We start from the raw sequence: 18,247 nt of genomic DNA, 5'->3' as shown, positions 1-18,247 counted from the left end.
TTATGATTTCGTTTAGGATCGTTTTATTAAAAACTTTAACATATTTATAGGTATAAATGCAAAAAATTATCTACTATCAGTAGACACATCCTTAAAAATACATAAGAACATTTGTTTTAATTTCGTGTCCGATTTCATAAGCATAAATAAATTAAAATACTAATTATATTTGATAATCAAATAACAATAAAATTGATCATGAAACTAGACACGATACGATTACAAAATTAAAGCTTAAACCCTAATTAATGCAATCTGGCTTTCATCACTTTCTAAATCACTACAATTATTACTTATTTCAATTCAGATTTTTCGAAGTCTTCTTTCCACAAAATATTTTGGTCTTCTAGCAAATTAGGTGATTTTGAATTTTTACTTTCATTGTACACTGGATCAATATTATTATATTTCCTTTCCTTCCACCAACCTTACCATCTGCCACACACATAATATACATACATACATACAAACATAATATACCCGGGAAGGAAATCAGTCTACTCATTCTCTGGACAGTTTTTCTGATCAGTTCTGATGAAGTAAGCGCGGCTGATGTTGTTCTTGTCCAAGACAGCGTAAGCCTTTTCGAGGACAGACAGCTCTGGGTTTCTGGCTCTGGTGAGGATCCAAGCGTTACCTGGAACATTTATTTATAATGGAAACTTTACTTAGTTACAGGAGTTTTGCTCTAAAATTAAATAATGCGAAATTGTTTCCTGGCTCCTTAAGTAACACAGGGCAAAATGAGAACTTGTACCTACAGAGAACAAAAAAAGAACATAGACAAATTAATGACGCCTATGGATGACTTCAAAATCATTGCAACACCCAACGACAGCATAGTAGTCGTAATCCAAGTCCATAACACAGTAAGGAACTGAGAAGACGATGGGTAGCGAAGGTAACCGGACTGGCAACTTACCGTCTTTAGATCAGACAAAACATGCCGTTCTTTCGAACTTAAAGAGGTATAAAACAATAATCTTACGTGTGTGGAAGACTCCGAAGTCACTGTACTTAGTCCCAGACAACAACAGCGTGGATGTCATATTCAGAGTCCAAAACCCAGTATGAGTTGAGAACAGGAAGGGTTAGCGAAGGGAACCCGACCGACAGCTTGCTTGTTCGGAGTAGACAAAACATGCAGGTCTTTCGAACTTATTCATTTATCAAATAATAATTTTACGTGTGTGTAAGACTCCGAAGTCATTGCAGCCCCAAACAACAGCATAGTTGTCATAATCCGAGTCCACAACCGAGTAAGGAGCTGAGAAGATGAAGGGCAGCGAAGGGAACCGCACTGACAGTTCGCCTTTTTTAGAGCAGAAAAACAAATGATTTATCAAATAATACTCTTACGTGTGTGGAAGACTCCGAAGTCATTGCAGCCCCAAACGACGGCATAGTTGTCGTAATCGGAGTCCACGACCCAGTAAGGAGCTGAGAAGACGAAGGGCAGCGAAGGGAACCGCACTGACAGCTTGCCTTCGTCGGAGCGGGATACTTGATGCGCCTCACCTTGGATCTCCGACATTATGCCCGTCCTGGAAGCAGGTGAGTACAAAAGTTAATACATTTGATGTAAAAAACTCTTCTGCAACTAACTTGATTGGTACACGACTTATTATACAAATTGGTGGCCATAGTCTATGACTCATAGGTAGCCAGTTAGCGGTCTTTTCGTAATATACTGTACACACTGTATTATTCTATAATCATTGACTAACTTGAATCATTTAGAAATGTCCTAAACAATTGTAAACAAGTAGTTATAAGAAACTTACCATGATTCTATTTGTCGATGGAAGGAAAGCGTGAAATATTTACAAAAGAAAAAAATACTTAAACATAATTTATTCTTAACTAAGACTATATCACATTTGTTTTATTTTCAGCATGATCAAAACACTCATTACTTTCTTACAAGGATATAATGCAACTGCCTCCAGTTACATCCAATTTAATACAAAGGACCATCGTCGCAATAGTGACTGAGTAGTGAGTAGTGGGTAATACTCTGGGTAGTATGGGTACACAGGTTACATGTGGCAAAAGTGAGTTACAGAAAGTTTAAACGTCCTTCTGACTGGATTAAAGCAAGAAAGTAATGATTGTTTACTCTCACGATAAACGACGCGTCTATCAAGTCTGCTAATCTAAAATTGAATGAGGTAATGAAGGCAGACAAACACGTTGACATCAGAGGGGAGAAGGGGTAGACAGAGCCAGTAGAACAAGCAGACACACACGCAGACATCAGAGGGAGGCAGGGGTAGACAGAAGGGCCAGTAGGACGCCAAACCGAAGAGGGGTTCTGCAATGTATACAAAGCTGTCAAGGCGTAGGCAAATATAAAAACAAAGAAAGTAATTATAAATAGAACAAGGATTGCAAAACATAAATAGAGTAGATTGAAAAACACACAAATTACTACATACATACAATCACGCCTGTATCCCATGAGGCAGAGCACATGAAACTACTAAAGCTTCAGGGCCACTTTGGAAAATAAGGGGTTAAAAGAAAACTGTGGCATTGCAGTAACAGGTTGCCAGCCTCTCGCCTAACCACAATTTACCCATATCCCATAGTCGCCTTCTACGATACCCACGGGAAGGAAGGGGATGGTGAAATGACTGTTTTAAATAATACAGTGAAGTAAAATAGACATGAAGTGTTTTGTATAAAAGTTAGTAAAAGTTAAACATAAGTTTTTTGTAAACTGAGTCAAAAAACCCACAAAAGAGCTGCAAGTTGACTCTTTTTAATATAAGTACCTATGAGTTTTTTGGCTTGGTCGGCAAAATAATTGGGACATTAGTCCCAAATTTTCGTTCACCTAAGCATCTGTTAGTAATATCATAATCTAAGTTATTAAGAATTTGGCACTGATTAATAATTTTGTAACTGACTTGGCTTGACCGTAACGTACTTTTAATCAATTTGGGATTGTAGACGGTCCTCCTTATCAACAATCGCATGGTCATATTGACTGTACTAACATTTTAACAGACTGCATTTCTGCGACGTTTCGCGTCGCATAAATGCCATTCGGCTATGGGGCCAGAACAATAAGTGAAAACCATAGAGGAATAAGTAAGGGAAGCGTTATATTTTAACTCCATACATCAGTAAATGCGGGTTATTAGTATTATCGCTAGATGTCACTTAACTATGCCTATACAAGGCATAGTTAAGTGACATTTAGCGACAATCACGCGTCAATCACGCGTCAAGTGGCGTAAATTATCAGTACTTGTCAATAGATGTCGCGACCAACGAAGAGTCTAATGCTCACCATTTTTTAGCTAATATTACAATACCTATTATTAATCAGTATTCTGTTTTCAATTCCTTCTGCTTGTAATAGAAGTTGTAAACTGTTCTAATATTAATTTTTTGACGAGACACTGTCGCCACCTAGTATCGAGTAGTACTACTGATAATTCACGCTATTTGACGCGTGATTGTCGCTAGATGTCACCTTACTATGCCTATACAAATAACCCGCATTTACTGATGTATGGAGTGACAACTCATACTTATTCTATGGTAAAAACGCCGCTTTATACAAACTGGGGGGTTACCATGACGTGCTAAAGCCGATCAGTTTAGGTTGAGACAGAGGGACGGAGCTATGTAACTGCTATAGCTGTGTCCCTTTCTCTCAACCTAAACTGAACGTCTTTAGTACGTCATGGTGCCCCCCTGGTATTTACTTTTGCTATTATTACCAATACTTACAAGCTGCTGAGCTGTTTATTAACAACGCCGATGACCCCGTTGTCTTTCTCGTTGTAGTCGGCGGTGACGCAGCGCCCCCCCAGCTGGAATACCGCGAAGTACCGCTCCGCCTCGTACCACTTGCCCAGGTACTGGAAAAACGAGAAAATGATGTCTGAAACCGTTCCGCGTTAATAGGGCAAGCATTCAAAATAAATAACATAGTTTCCAAGATTTGAGCGAAAAACAGAAACATGAGACCACCAAAATTAAATAGCTTTTCTTCGTCAATGGGTAAATAATCAATCAGCATGTTGCTAGGATGTATAATTTCCAAGATTTAAGCGAAAAACTGAAACATGAGACCACCAAAATTAAATAGCTTTTCTTCGTCCGTGGGTAATCAATCAGCATGTTGCTAGGATGTATAGTTTCCAAGATTTAAGCGAAAAACTGAAACATGAGACCTTAAAACCCCCCTCTTCCCGTCGGCGTAAGAGGTAGGGCAGGGGACTTTTGACATGTTTACGTTTAGCTCCTAAGTAGTCTAAACGAAGTTTTGTTACAAGGGTATCCCTCTACACCTCTTAACGATCATTAATTTCCCAACAGTGTGATTGTAAAGTGTTGTTTTTAACCCCCGGTGCAAAAACGACGGTTATAAGTTTGACGTGTCTGTCTGTTTGTTTGTCTGTCTGTCTGTCTGTGTGTGTGTCTGTCTGTAGCATCGTAGCTCCCGAACGGATGAACCGATTTCGATTTAGTTTTTTTTGTTTGAAAGCTGAGTTAGTCGGAAGCGTCTTAGCCATGTTTCATAAAAATCGGTCCACTATGTCGCGGTCGGGGGTTTTATCAAAATTTTAATTTTGTGGCTAGGTTATTTGTGATTTGTTAGTAGGTTGAGATTTTATTCCGTGAAAAATTAACGGGCCAAAGATATCGTACCTACAGTACAGTGTCAGGGTGTATTTTCAGTCGAAGAGAAAACTAGAAACTTAAAATAAACCCATGTTTGCTTTTCTATTTGTATACGGAATCAATCCAGATGAAAAGAAATGGTCACTCAACAGATAATTTATGCCATTTGCTTTCAGTTTGTCGATTTTTTTTAAATAACGACAACATTTTCATCTCCATTATTTAGATGGCTGGCAGTCCTCAACTGTGCGTTTCTCCAGAAACTTCCTGCCCCGCACAGCTAAACTGTGGAATGAATTGTCGCCAGCGGTATTTCCGGACCGATACGACCTTCAAACCTTCAAGAAAAGAGCGTACACCCATCTTAAAGGCCGGCAACGCACCTTCAACACTTCTGGTGTTTTGGGTGTCCATGGGCGGCAGTGATCGCTTACCATCAGGCGACCTGTGTGATCGTTTGCCTCCTACCCCATAAAAAAAAATTGTGAGCCACGAAATGGATGAGTCACATGACATTATGTGAATAAATGCAATAGGTTAAACTTGTGCTCAATCTACCCAGGTACTAAAATTCACATTTGCCGTCTTGCCCACATAGCCATTTATGGGTTAGTGTCTTGTTTTGTCTAGGTGTATTATGATATGACTCATGAATATGTTTGAATCCTGCATTTCTGATTAGACTCGCCTAATATCACACTCGATTTTCATTATCATGCGTGACTATATTGTTGTGGTCATCAAAATGCGATTTGCGTTCAAGAATTTTGTTGTGAGGTCGCAAGTGATCATTTGTTTGAGATTAGATTTGTAATACTGCCCTTATCGAAGGATAGGCTCCACATTAAATAACAATTTAAGTGTTGGTAAACTTCTGGCGGTTTGATAAATATTATGAATAAGTTCCTTAATTTGAAGAGTGAAGTAAATAAATGTTTGTAATAGTTTGCTTGACTTCACTTGTACTGTAGTGTAGAAAAATGTGTAGGTCATGAAAACGCATTTGCGCCTTAAGCTGTTTAAGGCTGTTAGTTTATAACTGGTCACGTTTACCTGATGTATCCGTTAGGATCCATTAGGATAGATGGCCTGTTACTGCCAAGTTGACCAAGTAGATGCCGCAAGATAGGAGCGAACGTGGCAATAGATGCCGGATCGGTAAGCCTGGCCGAAAAAACACAACAACGGGAGTTGTGGAGATCAAGGGGAGACTTAACAAAACAACATGTAGTGGTGATAAACTGCTTGGGCATTTTCAACTCCGGTCGGCTCGTCATTGCTGACCAGTGTGCGTAGCCGAATGCACAAACGCTCACGATAATATATATTTCGTAGCTATCTATCTTTATCGCTCTTGCGTATTGGCGCGATAGAGCCAGACTACATTTCTGCGGCGTTTCGCGTCTCAGAAATGCCATTCGGCTATTTGGCCTGTAAGGGTTGGCGCAAAGTGGCGTCTTCTTGTGTGCGTTATCATCCCACCCACAGATAATTTAGAACCCTAAATAGCTTTATGGGATAGTGCCTTGAATTACAGGGAGAACTATATTCATCTCTGAATCGCTGTCAAACTTCGGTTCTGTAGGAAGTTTATGTTCTATGCGGCAGTCCTCAACACTTTATTTTGTGCCAGTGCTTCCAGCATTTGGATACTATAAGAAAAAGTTTACAGATGACTTACCCGACTAGGGTTGAAATCTGCCATCACGCCGACATCAGGACACGTGCCGAGGAACGGTACTTGCGCCTCGCACATGCGAAGCATCACGAACCCGCACAGGAACACGGCTATTTGTCTAATCACCGACATCTGGAACAGAACGAGTTATTTGTATTAACTAATTTTCTCTTATGGCTGACGTCCACTAGGCCAGGAGCCGAATCAAGTCGAATTTGCCTCCTATATTTACTATGAACGGTGAATTCGATTTGACGCGTCGCCAATGGACGCAGTAATAGTAAATGCAGTAAGGCGATTTATTGAGATTGGACTCGGCGAGCCTAAAGTGGACGCCAGCCTTTAAGTTTGTGCTATGGCGATGGCGATCACATTGCGCCGAGCAAGAATCAAACTCCTCAAAAACATAGATGTGAAAGGAGAGTCATGTTCAATATATATCATCGACAAAAATATTGTGGTGGTAAATATAAGTAACTACTAGGGATGTACCGACTACTTATATTGATTTGGCCGACTAGGCCGACTACCGACTAGTCGGCGCTTGGGTGGCCGATTAGTCGGCCGACTAGTCGGCTAATCGGCCAGAACATAATTTTCGACTAATTTATCAAATTTTTTGGCGCTTTTCAATATTTTTTAAAGGTTCAAAGTTCAATGAGAATATTGATATACTATTTCCATTTTTAACAAACGGTTTTGCTTAGTGAGTAGGAATCCTGCCTATGAAACCGATAGTCCTAGGTAGGACTTTTCTTTCTGTGACGATCACAGTTGTTCTTTTGACTAACAAAGGCATAACAAATAGGTTCATAATACAACAATATCAGCTGTTAATTTATGTTTGTACACTGTTTTTCTATCACTTATAATGTGCCGACTAATCGGCCTTTTTTGCCGTCTAGTCGCCGACTAATCGCCGACTAAATACAAATGTGGCCGGATAGTCGGTTTTCTCGACTAGTCGGCGACTAGTCGGTACATCTCTAGTAACTACTACTAGGTGCTAAGAATACGTTCATTTAGAGTTCAGGATTTGACTTGGCTAGTTTTTAACTTTTTATGTAGGTATAAATAGGCTGCCGTTTCTTAAATTTATGGAAATGTTGGTACAAAAATCATGGCCGCTGAGTCACCGGTCTTTTTTGAACTTGGCTGCCGCTAATCTAGAATTTAGCGATAAGTAATAAGGGTCTTTAAAAACCTCAATAAAGCTATGCACCTAAAGTATTTTGTAATTTACTCTAACTGTACAGTATCTCCGAAAATATTCTAAGATAATAAAGTTATAAACTCCTCTTTTGCTGTTTACATAAATAAACATATTTATTTACATACTACCATTATTTATCATTATGAGATCATTGAGCAGACAACTGATATAGGTAGGTAACAAACAAACCACACCTTGCGGTTACACCTACATAATATTTATTGTATTACCGACAAGTGTCCTTATCTACCTACTTTTTAAAAAGAAATAAAAATAACTTCGTCGATGTAAAGAAAAATTAATAAGAAGAAATAGTCACATATGTTTATTTATTTTGGTATTGGCACAAAAAACTGATTAGAATTAGAAATGAGATATGAATGGTGTCAAATCAAGGTTGAATATTTTTTTGGTGACATAATTATGTTTTATTACTTTTAATAAAAAAACTAATGCAGTTTTATTGAAAAAAAGAAATTGTAAAGTTTCATTTAAAAAAAGTAATGATATTGGTGATCATTCATCAACTCAGGATATGGTTATGGTTTATGGTACTTCTACGTTGTTTTCACTGCAGGCCACTAACCTAAGAACCTAACCCACTATTTTAAGGCAATTGGCATTACAATGATGTTAATGATGTATTGTCAAGCAATGGGGTCGTTCGTATTCAGCGGACACCTCTCCAGCAATGTCCAGTTGGAGAAAGCTGTAGACAAAAGGCGCCGATGAAAGGAACCTCAGTGTTATGCCTACTGCGAATGTACATATTATATTACATACTAGCTTTTGAACGCGGCTTCGCTTGCGTTTAATTCAAATATTGCAGAATGCTGCATACAAACTTCCATATTATACAGGATGACTCATTCAAATCGGTCAGTATGGGAAAGACTGAAACTATAAGACATACGAAGATCTGTTCTTGGGAACCATGTCATCGATTTTAATAAAAATAAAAACTGCATTAATTTGAAAAAAAAAAAAAAACTGTAGTACCCAGCTGGGGAATTGAACCTTAGTTGTTTGGAAAAAAATAATAATATACATTTTTTCTATTCAAATATCGATTGTTAAGACCTACCTTAAGCAGTAAATGTCTCTATGAAACATAATGTTTAAAATGAATAAAATGCATTGTTTTAATTTTCACATAATTTAATTTATTTTTTTCAAAACAACCGGGTTCGATTCCCCAGCTGGGTACAGTTTGTTTTTTCTCCAATGTATGATTTTCTTTTTATTAAAATCGATGACATGGTTCCTAAGAACACATCTTCTTATGTCTTATAGTTTCAGACTTTTCCATACTGACCGATTAGTATGAGCCGTCCTGTATATAAATAGGATTGTCATTTTGTTCTGCTTAAAGCATTTGGACGTTACCACATCAATAGTGATAAATAAATAGATTGCCCCTGACTTCTTAACTTCACCAGCCAATAATGTGTTATAACAATAGTCAAACTTTTTAAGGCCACTATTTCTTCCAAAGCCATGCACGTTGTCAATGAATGCACTTCGTGCACTTGCTACACATATACCGCGGAACTAGGTCGAAAGTATCCTTCCAAGTAGGTTAGGTCCGTCAGAACGGTACGCCTAACGGTCCGCAGAGATGCCCATATGAAAGGAGTCAGCGGGCCATATGACCATAATGGAACTCAAGTTAACATAACAATGTGAGAAATTTAAAAATAGCATGGGTATTTCGGACGTAGCGTGAATTCACACCGTAATTGGCCTCCTTCTCTAATTGTTGTAGGACGTAAAATTTTAGCGGAATTTTAAATGAAGGAGCAGGTTCGCCATTCCAATGTACTGAATGGTGTGTGCTTCTTCGAATCTTGTTACTTCTTCCGAAATCTGACATGTTGTATTTACAGGACGCCATTTTTTTTATTATAAGTTAATAGTTTTCAATATTAGTAATTTGAAATTTGAAATATTTTTTAGGGTTCCGTTGTCAACGAACCTTTACAGTTTACCTATGTTCGTCTCTCTGTTTGTGACCGGTTTTGTTCTATCTGGTCTGAATTCTGTAATGGGTTCGTTCTCAAAAAAGTGGCACCGTCAGGGTAAAGTGAATGAAAAAAAATGAAAATGGTTTTTTGTACCTTTTTGGATTTAAATATGTTTTTGAGTGCATCAATGATACGGAATTTTCAGGAGGGAACGAAATAGTCGTAAAAACGTAGAACTTATAGCGAGTTGAAATTTTAGACATACAGGAGAAAGTGAATAGACAGGGTAGCAGGGAAAACGTGGCAGGATAAAGAGAGTTTGAATAAAAAAACAAGTTTACCACTAATAATTCAACGTATATCGACTATTATGATTTCGTTAGGATTCAATTTTTTTTCTTTAAGTAGAAACAAAAGCAAAAAAAAGTATTTTTTTAAACAATATCCATTATTTTTTAATCAAAACAGTTGAAGTACAGTAAGTGATATCTGATTATTATTTTCAGTCACGATGCCTGCAGTGTTTGACTGGTAGAGAATGCCTTAAGGCATTATGTACACCATTTTGTACTTTTTTATGTGCAATAAAGAATAAATAAATAAGTACCTACAATTACAGTCTTGTAAAACAACAAAGCACATATCATGATTCACAATGTGAGTTGTACTTGTGCATGTAATACCTGCAATGGCTGCTCCAGTGGAAGAGTTGGTTCCTCTCCTTGATGTCTCCTTGGTAACATATGTCGAGATAATGAGGTCAGTATTTAAAATGAGGGCCACTCTAGGGCCGGACGGTGTGCCTTGGCTCTTTAAACATCTTGGAAGTAGATTACGTGGCCACATTGACGACTGCCTCCGAGAGGGTATATATTCTCGTTGGAAGGTGGGCAGACTGTGTCTTTCGAAAAAAGGGTAGTCCAGCTGACTGTCCTTTAGGATACCGTCCCATGCCCTCCTAGATGAAACTGGCACGATGTTGAGCGCATCATCGTAAGTCTCATCTACTGCTGTGCACGCATTTTGAAAGACACGTGCCCAAACATCAGAGATCGGGTTCTGGGAGAAGCGATAGACGCAATTGATGCGCTGCATAAATACAGCGGTCTGGTAGCAGAGAAAAGGCAGGGAGCTATCGCAGTATCTCTTGACATTGCCAATTACTTCGGCTTTCTTCCTTATGTGATAATAAAATAGGCGCATTGCTTCCACGATGCGCCTTTCTATTTGAAGATCATCATTCACCATAGGGCATTACCTTGCAGATAGAGTACTGCTCAATGAATCAGGAGGAAGATGCCTAGAAAGACGAATGGAGTGTGGTGTTCCTACCGGCTGCGCCATATAAACGTATAGGGACAGGTCAATGAGACTACGTGCTCAAATCAAGACTGACTTCTTTATTCTTCTTCTTACCCACATGCATATTCATAATAATCATAACCTACCCACAGTTTTCCACAGGGGTCGGTACTGGGCGCCTGCTCTGGAGCATCGGCTTTGATTTGGCTATCAGAGTAGTCCAACTTCTCCGCATGATCACCATTTGTTATGCCGATGACACAATAGTAGCCGTGAGGGGAAGAAAGTACCAGGATAATAAGAAGAGCCACAGTGGCAACTGAGCTCACAGTTAGGCGCATTAATTTGTTTGGGCTTGCGGTGTTACTTGCCACGACCGATGACGTGGTTTTCGAAGGAAAGGTTGGCTTCTGTCCGAAGAAAGTGATTGCTGCCGACCTAGCCAAAATGATAATCGTTGACGCTATACGCCGATCGAAATGCAATCTGGTTCTGTAATGCCTATATACAAGAGCGATAGGGATGTTGCCTTGCCTATTGGCGGTGAGGCGGTCCCTCTTACGCCCCAAATTAAGTACTTGGGCTTAAATTCAAACCAAAATTGGTACTCCGAGGAACATTTTATCAAATTGGTTCCTAGCCTCGACGGGACTGCTTCGGCGCTGAGCAGACTATTGCCCAATATCGAAGGACCCAATGCCCCATATCGGCGCTTATATGCGAACGTCATCCGCAGCGTGTATACAAAATTTCAGCTCAGTCGGTTGAATATTTCTGCTTCAAATTGGGTTGCAAGATTTGACCTCAACATACATACAAACATACATACATGCATACATTGCAAGTTAGTAAAAACCATGTCAAAATAGCTTTTTTTTACTTGTATTTCTTTATCCTGTCAACAGTCACTTTACCCTGCAGAGTGATGGCAGGATAAAGTTACACAGGGTGTAGTGAAAATCCGATTAACTAGATATTATCTCCGAAACTGTTGATAATACAACTGTTATAATTTTAATATACATAGTTATACTTCAATACAACATTAAAATGTTATTGGTAAAAAAACTGCCGTATTAATATTTTAAAATAATCATGCCAGAATAAAGTGGACATACCTGTTACAAACTCCGAACGTCACACTTTGAAAACTTCTAACCACAAGACCGCAGCACCTCACACACAAACCTTTACACCGGCGGCTAGAACCATACTGGCTACGTGTTTTACGTATATTAGGGCCTCAATAAGACTTTCTGTGTGTGAGTGAGGTGCAATACCGCGGACGCACAGGATATGGAGAAAATATCGCTGGACAAACTTTGAAGGTGAAAATTAGTGTTCAAAAGTAATCGAAACATCCCGTGCAACGTATATTTAAGAATATAGTAGTCTATTCTCTACAAAAAACGATATTTTATTATCATAAAACTGCAATTTAATAATTTATAGAGCGAAAACTTGAGCAGTGTCGCGTTGTGACAAGGCAGGGTACAGTAGAAAACGGTCTTCTTTATTTTTTTTTTACAAAAGTATTATATTTATAGAAAAAATATGTGTTGGCCTCGATGTGTCACGTTAATGCCTACTTATGAAAATTTTAATTATATGTGAAAATTATATATTTCGCATACTTTCTATTCAAAAACGTGATGGCAGGGTACGATGCCACTATTTTGAGAATTACCCAATGATAATATTGATGATATCCAATCCCCTTCCAAAAACAAAACAAAATAGGTACTTGTCTACTTATCTATTACTTGATTACCTGATTTGTGTCATAATTTCTAATTTTTAACCTCCGACGCAAAAACGACAGGGTGTTATAAGTTTAACGTGTCTGTCTGTCTGTGTGTGTGTGTCTGTCTGTGGCATCGTAACTTTCAAACGGATTTAAACCGATTTTGATTTCGTTCGTTTGAAAGCTGAATTAGTCGAGAATTATTCTTAGCTATGTTTGATAAAAATCGGTCCATAATTTAGAGGGTTTTTTAAAAGTTTTTGTAATAACTAAAATAAACTGGATTTTCAACTATCCGCCGCAACTTCTAGTTCGCGGTCAGTATTCGCATTCGCCCACTTCCCTCGCCATTGAGATTGGTCGAGTGCAGCAGCCGCAGTTACTACGTTTACCTTACTTGTATGACCTAGGCTGGCCTAGAATCTCGATGTTGGTGACTGGTGAATAATTGCTATCATGCGGTGGACTAGTGTTGATTAATGATTAATGATTACAAGATTAGGGCACAAACGGAAATTTAAAAAAGGCGAATCTAGTCTACCGAGGGATCCGGTATAAAATATTAACATATTGTTTACTTATATTTAATGTTTTACAAATTCACCAATAGTTCTTTAGTTTTTCCTATGCTTCTAAGTCACCGAGAAATTCCCTAAAAGTATTGGTCCCAAGGATATTATCTATATGAACGGTCGCGTCCTTACCTATTTAAGTTAAAATTAAAACATAGTTTTTTTTTCAGTTTTAGGGGGTTGTAGACCTGAACATAATAATTTACAGTTTATTACCTCCACGTGTTCCCCAGGTGAAGTCTAGACAAACAGATGGATCGAATGGCAACAACGGTGATCCTAAAAGAGTTATTGATTTAAGGAAAAACCTAAAGGAAACGGTATGGGAGATACTGCGAAAAGTGACGTAACTATTGTATAAAATTTTCGATTGGCGTAATCTATCGACGATTGTCATTTTAGCTGGGCCTCAGTGATTCATCCATTAGGATCTACGAATTTGCTAGCGGATGTTATGTTATGACTGTTGTGAGTAATGTAATGTGAGTTGGTGTTTTGACAATGATTAACATACCTAAAGTTTATATTTGTTTATATTTGTTTGGGCGTAATCGTATATACATTTTATAGATTTTTGACAGGTTTTGCTTGAACTGCAGTCACAGCGTAAGCGAAATGATATGTCTTTGAATCACACTCTATTGGTGTTGCCTATCAAACCACATTCTACTCGTTCCCACTGTCTCCCTGTAAGTAGTACACGCGCTTTACAAGTGCGACATAGAGGGAACATTTCGAATGTGGTTCTTGGTAGGACTTCTGAGACCCTTGCGGGAGTCTCGGCTCATTATGAGCCGGGACAGTCGGGGGTCGTCGCGGATGTTATAGCACTTATGATATTCCCTCGGCGCTCCACAGTCTTCTTGCCACAGTCTTCTCAAAAATCTTTGAGAAAGTTATTCACGAAGCTATATACGGATTTCTCGAAAAACATAACCTATTTGCGTCAGAGCAAAAAGGCTTTCGCAAGCAAAAAACTATTAATATGGCCATATTTCATTTATTGCAGCCCATTATGACAAAAATGGATAAGGGCGAGCATGTATGTGCTATATATATGGACATGACAAAGGCATTTGACTACGTTGATCACTCAATACTTCTCAAGAAGCTCAGTGCCTATGGTATTCGTGGCAATGTACTGAATCTCATGAAATCGTATTTAAGTGGTAGAGAGCAGTACACGGAGCTGTCGCAAATTTGTCTCAAGTCACAAATGCAAGTCTTTACAGGTCTGACAAGCGAGATTTGGTGTGTGGGGTCCCGCAGGGAAGTGTATTAGGTCCGCTTTTATTCTTGCTGTATATTAATGACCTTCCTCGTCACATTAACTATCCAATGGTTCTTTACGCTGACGACAGCACAGTAGTAATTGATCTCAAAGAGGATAAGGACTATGAATATGAAATTAATCATACTTTATGTAATATCATTGAATGGCTTAAGAACAATAATTTAATGATAAATTTAAGCAAAACGAAAATAATGCATTTTCATCAAAGAAAAGTTTTAAGACCTTTTGATTGTAATTATGAAGGAACGATTATAGAGTCTGTAAACAACACAAATTTTTTGGGAGTACGGATTGACAATCACTTGAATTGGGCAGCACATACGGAGACAGTTTGTAAAAAATTAAATAAATATGCTTTCGCTCTATACAAACTCTCGAAGCAAGTTAGCACGGAAGCTGTGCTTATGGCTTATCACAGTTTCGTTGGGCCTTACGATATGGGCTCATTTACTGGGGTAACTCGGTCAACAGAGAAGCCGTCTTTATAGCGCAGAAGAAATGTGTGAAAGCAATTCGAGGGCTTCACTTAACAGATAGCTGTGTGCCACATTTTAAAGAATTAAATATTTTGACTTTTCCGTGCCTATACATTTTTGAAATTATGATGTTTATTAAAACAAACCCAACACTATTCAGGACGGTTTCCGAGGTATTTACTAGAGATTCCAGGTACCCTCAGAATCTATTTCCTGTTTTCGCAAAAACTGCCTTAATGCGCAAAAGTGTATTCTGCTTAGCTAGTAAGATTTATAACAAATTCCCTGTTAGTTTTAGAATGTTACCCTTAAATGAATTTAAACGTAAACTATTGACATTTTTAATTGATAATTGTTTTTATTCTATTTCTGAATTTTTGCTACATAATTTTTAATGCCCACGGCCTGATATGAATTTCAATATTAATTATATTATAACTAATTATTACTCAATTTCCCAATTTATGTTGAATATAGTTACGTAAAATCAATTTCGCATGTTAGTATGTAAGGACATAATGAAGTTTTTGTACGCCATCAGGCAGAGTATAGTGCTACATATATGATATTGTTTACCACCACTGTAATCAGTTTGACATATACTTACAAATAAAACACTTTGGACTTTGGACTTTGGACTTTGGACTCCTATTCAACGACAAGTGGTGCCAACACCGCAGAGGTTTTAGTGGGTAGGCTCCTCCCCTCCCTCCGACTAGCGGAGGGGCTGCTGGAGGAGACAGTCCCACATACCCCCCACTCATGGGTCATCCCCAGGCCCCGGAAGGATGCGTATTGCATTTCCTCTGCGTCAAAAAAAGGACTTCTACTGCAAAAAAAAAAATAGAACATTTTATTCTTTGCATGTGTAATTATTTACTTAATCATCTCTTCCGTATTCGTCCGATATAGAGGCAGATTTTAATTTAAAATTTTCGCGGTAGGCGTCTGCGTCGAAATATAGGAACTAAAAGCGAACCAATTACTTTGAAAAAAAAAAGTTGAACACATACAAAAACTGCTATGAGTTCTACCTTCGTTTTTTTGTTTTCTGTAATAATGGACGGCATTTATGTATCATGAAAAGCAACATTGAAGGTCAGAACATACGCGAAATAATTTTATCAGATTAGTTCATAGCTGTTCTTGACCATGTTTCACTTCCTGCATTTTTATACGGCTGTGTTTTAATACAGGAAAAGAAATAGAGGCGTAGACTACAGTACTAAAAAAACAAAAACGATCTGAATTTTCTTTACATTATTTTTTTCATTAAGCCCCATTTTTTTTAATTACTTCTATAGATATTTTATGCTTAGGTGAATAGTTGCCATTGTGGCGTTTTTTTTTTCAGCAGCGGAAATATGAGGACCGATGCCATATTTGTGAATGAATTACATAACTTTAAACGTAAAGTACCTAACTGTAGGCACTCTTCGTGTCAAAAAAACAAACGAATGCAACATTTTAGACGACGTAGTAAATGTGGAATAGAATAAAATAAAGCATGTTGAACTATTTTTAACCGACTTAAAAAATAGGAGGTGTGGTCGTATCAAAACCACCCTGTAGTGTTAGAAACCACAAAACTTCCTTATTGGTCAGGTTTATTTTCAAACTATAGGTACCTATAATTCGTAGACAATCAAAACAGGTTCCGCCCGTCATCACTCATCATTTAATTTTATCTTTCTAATTTACATTTTATTTGTTTACGTATCTATACGTTTTCGACGAATGTTTATTACAAATGTTTATCTTTGTTCTGACCGGGAGGACTATTACCGGCTGTGTATCCCATTCAGAACCTAAATGAAATGAATATGAATATCTGTATGTGGTTAACTTTTTATTCATTAATATCTTAATAAATGTCTTAATTCTTGTCTGTTTGTGATAAGGAACATGACCGAAATTTCAGCACTGTTTAAAAAAATGGATAGTATGTAGCTTAAAATGTCATGTAGGTTTTTTTTGACATGGACAAATCAGACCTTAACTCTTTATTCTTGAGTGTCATAACGTAGACCATAAATCTTTCTGGAGCCGGAAGTTCTGGATTAAAACAGATTGTACCCTGTTAGGTTACTAATTTATAAATAAGGGAATTTCACTTATGTTTGTGTAACTTTACCGTATTATTATTATTGACCCAAGCACCTGAGTGAAATCGACCATGACCTCTGAAGGTAAATGATAAATGAGTGCAACACCCAAACCAAGTCTTGGATTCAATTAGTTTCTAGGAGCAGTAGCACTGTCTCATATCGTTGCGTGGGTGTCGTATAAGGCGACTGGGAAAACTGATGGCGGCAGATATACACATAAATAAATAAATAAATAAATAAATATTATAGTACATTCTTACACAGATTGACTGAGCCCCACGGTAAGCTCAAGAAGGCTTGTGTTGTGGGTACTCAGACAACGATATATATATAATATATAAATACTTATATACATAGAAAACATCCATGACTCAGGAACAAATATCTGTGCTCATCACACAAAGAAATGCTCTTACCGGGATTCGAACCCGGGACCGCGGCGCAGCAGGCAGGGTCACTACTGACTGCGCCAGACCGGTCGTCAAAACATGAGCATGATTCGATCGTATCCTTAGCGGGGTCCTTGCTGACTAGACCTGTGTACGCCACCACCACAAATAAAGAACGTTTCTAGTGAATGAACGAGAATTCTCCGACAACCAAGAGCATCCTGAGCATCTCTAGCAATGATAGTATGGTGAGGATTTTGCCATTTTTGCCTCTCAGTAATGTTAGGATGTATACATTATAGCTGATGATGATCGTCCCTGTACTTCTAATAAGAGGTGCTTATTTTACTTATAGATAGGAACACTAGCATACTTTACACATATTTTATGTGGTCAAAATTTGGGTCGTTGCAAAATGTGAAACTGATTCAAAATTCTGATTAACAAAAATGATAAAAGCCGGCATTTTAAACTCCAAAACTGAAAGATAAATTTGAAAATTATCGATTTACCTTGTAATCCTGTTCTTAATCAGTAATCACAGATAAATTCAAACTTGTTCTTCGCACTGGTAAACTCGAATGCTAGAACGCGGAAGTGAACACAGTTGTCCTTCTCACCCGCCTGACCAAGACTGACTAAGATCAACAAACACTAAAATGGTGCGCTCTGCTTCGCCAACATCACGACTCGAATCTTCAGGGAAACCAGAATAACTGGCACTATGAGAATCATATAATCACACGTAAGTAAGGAGCACACTTATCTTGGACCACACCGAAATCGGACTCGCGAATCTCAAGTATTTGGTGAGAAACTGGGCTGCAGAGTTCTTAGGCCCGTTACTTGATTCACAAAACATTTTG

General features: G+C 38.1%; 1 protein-coding gene across 1 annotated transcript; it reads right to left on the bottom strand.

Annotated features, from left to right (window-relative positions):
- Positions 1-117: 117 nt before the first annotated feature.
- LOC125225343 (apolipoprotein D-like) lies at positions 118-18,020 on the bottom strand. The gene is made up of 5 exons (XM_048129009.1): positions 17,894-18,020; positions 6,323-6,451; positions 3,745-3,875; positions 1,360-1,544; positions 118-637 (listed from the first exon to the last, which is right to left on the bottom strand). The coding sequence occupies exons 2-5, from the start codon at positions 6,449-6,451 to the stop codon at positions 498-500; spliced, it is 585 nt and encodes a 194-aa protein (XP_047984966.1). The 5' UTR covers positions 17,894-18,020; the 3' UTR covers positions 118-497.
- Positions 18,021-18,247: the final 227 nt, after the last annotated feature.

This window comes from Leguminivora glycinivorella, chromosome 4, assembly GCF_023078275.1.
Source record: "Leguminivora glycinivorella isolate SPB_JAAS2020 chromosome 4, LegGlyc_1.1, whole genome shotgun sequence".
Taxonomy (NCBI): domain Eukaryota; kingdom Metazoa; phylum Arthropoda; class Insecta; order Lepidoptera; family Tortricidae; genus Leguminivora; species Leguminivora glycinivorella.
Note: the sequence above shows the minus strand (reverse complement) of the source record. Positions and strands in the feature narration are given on the sequence as shown.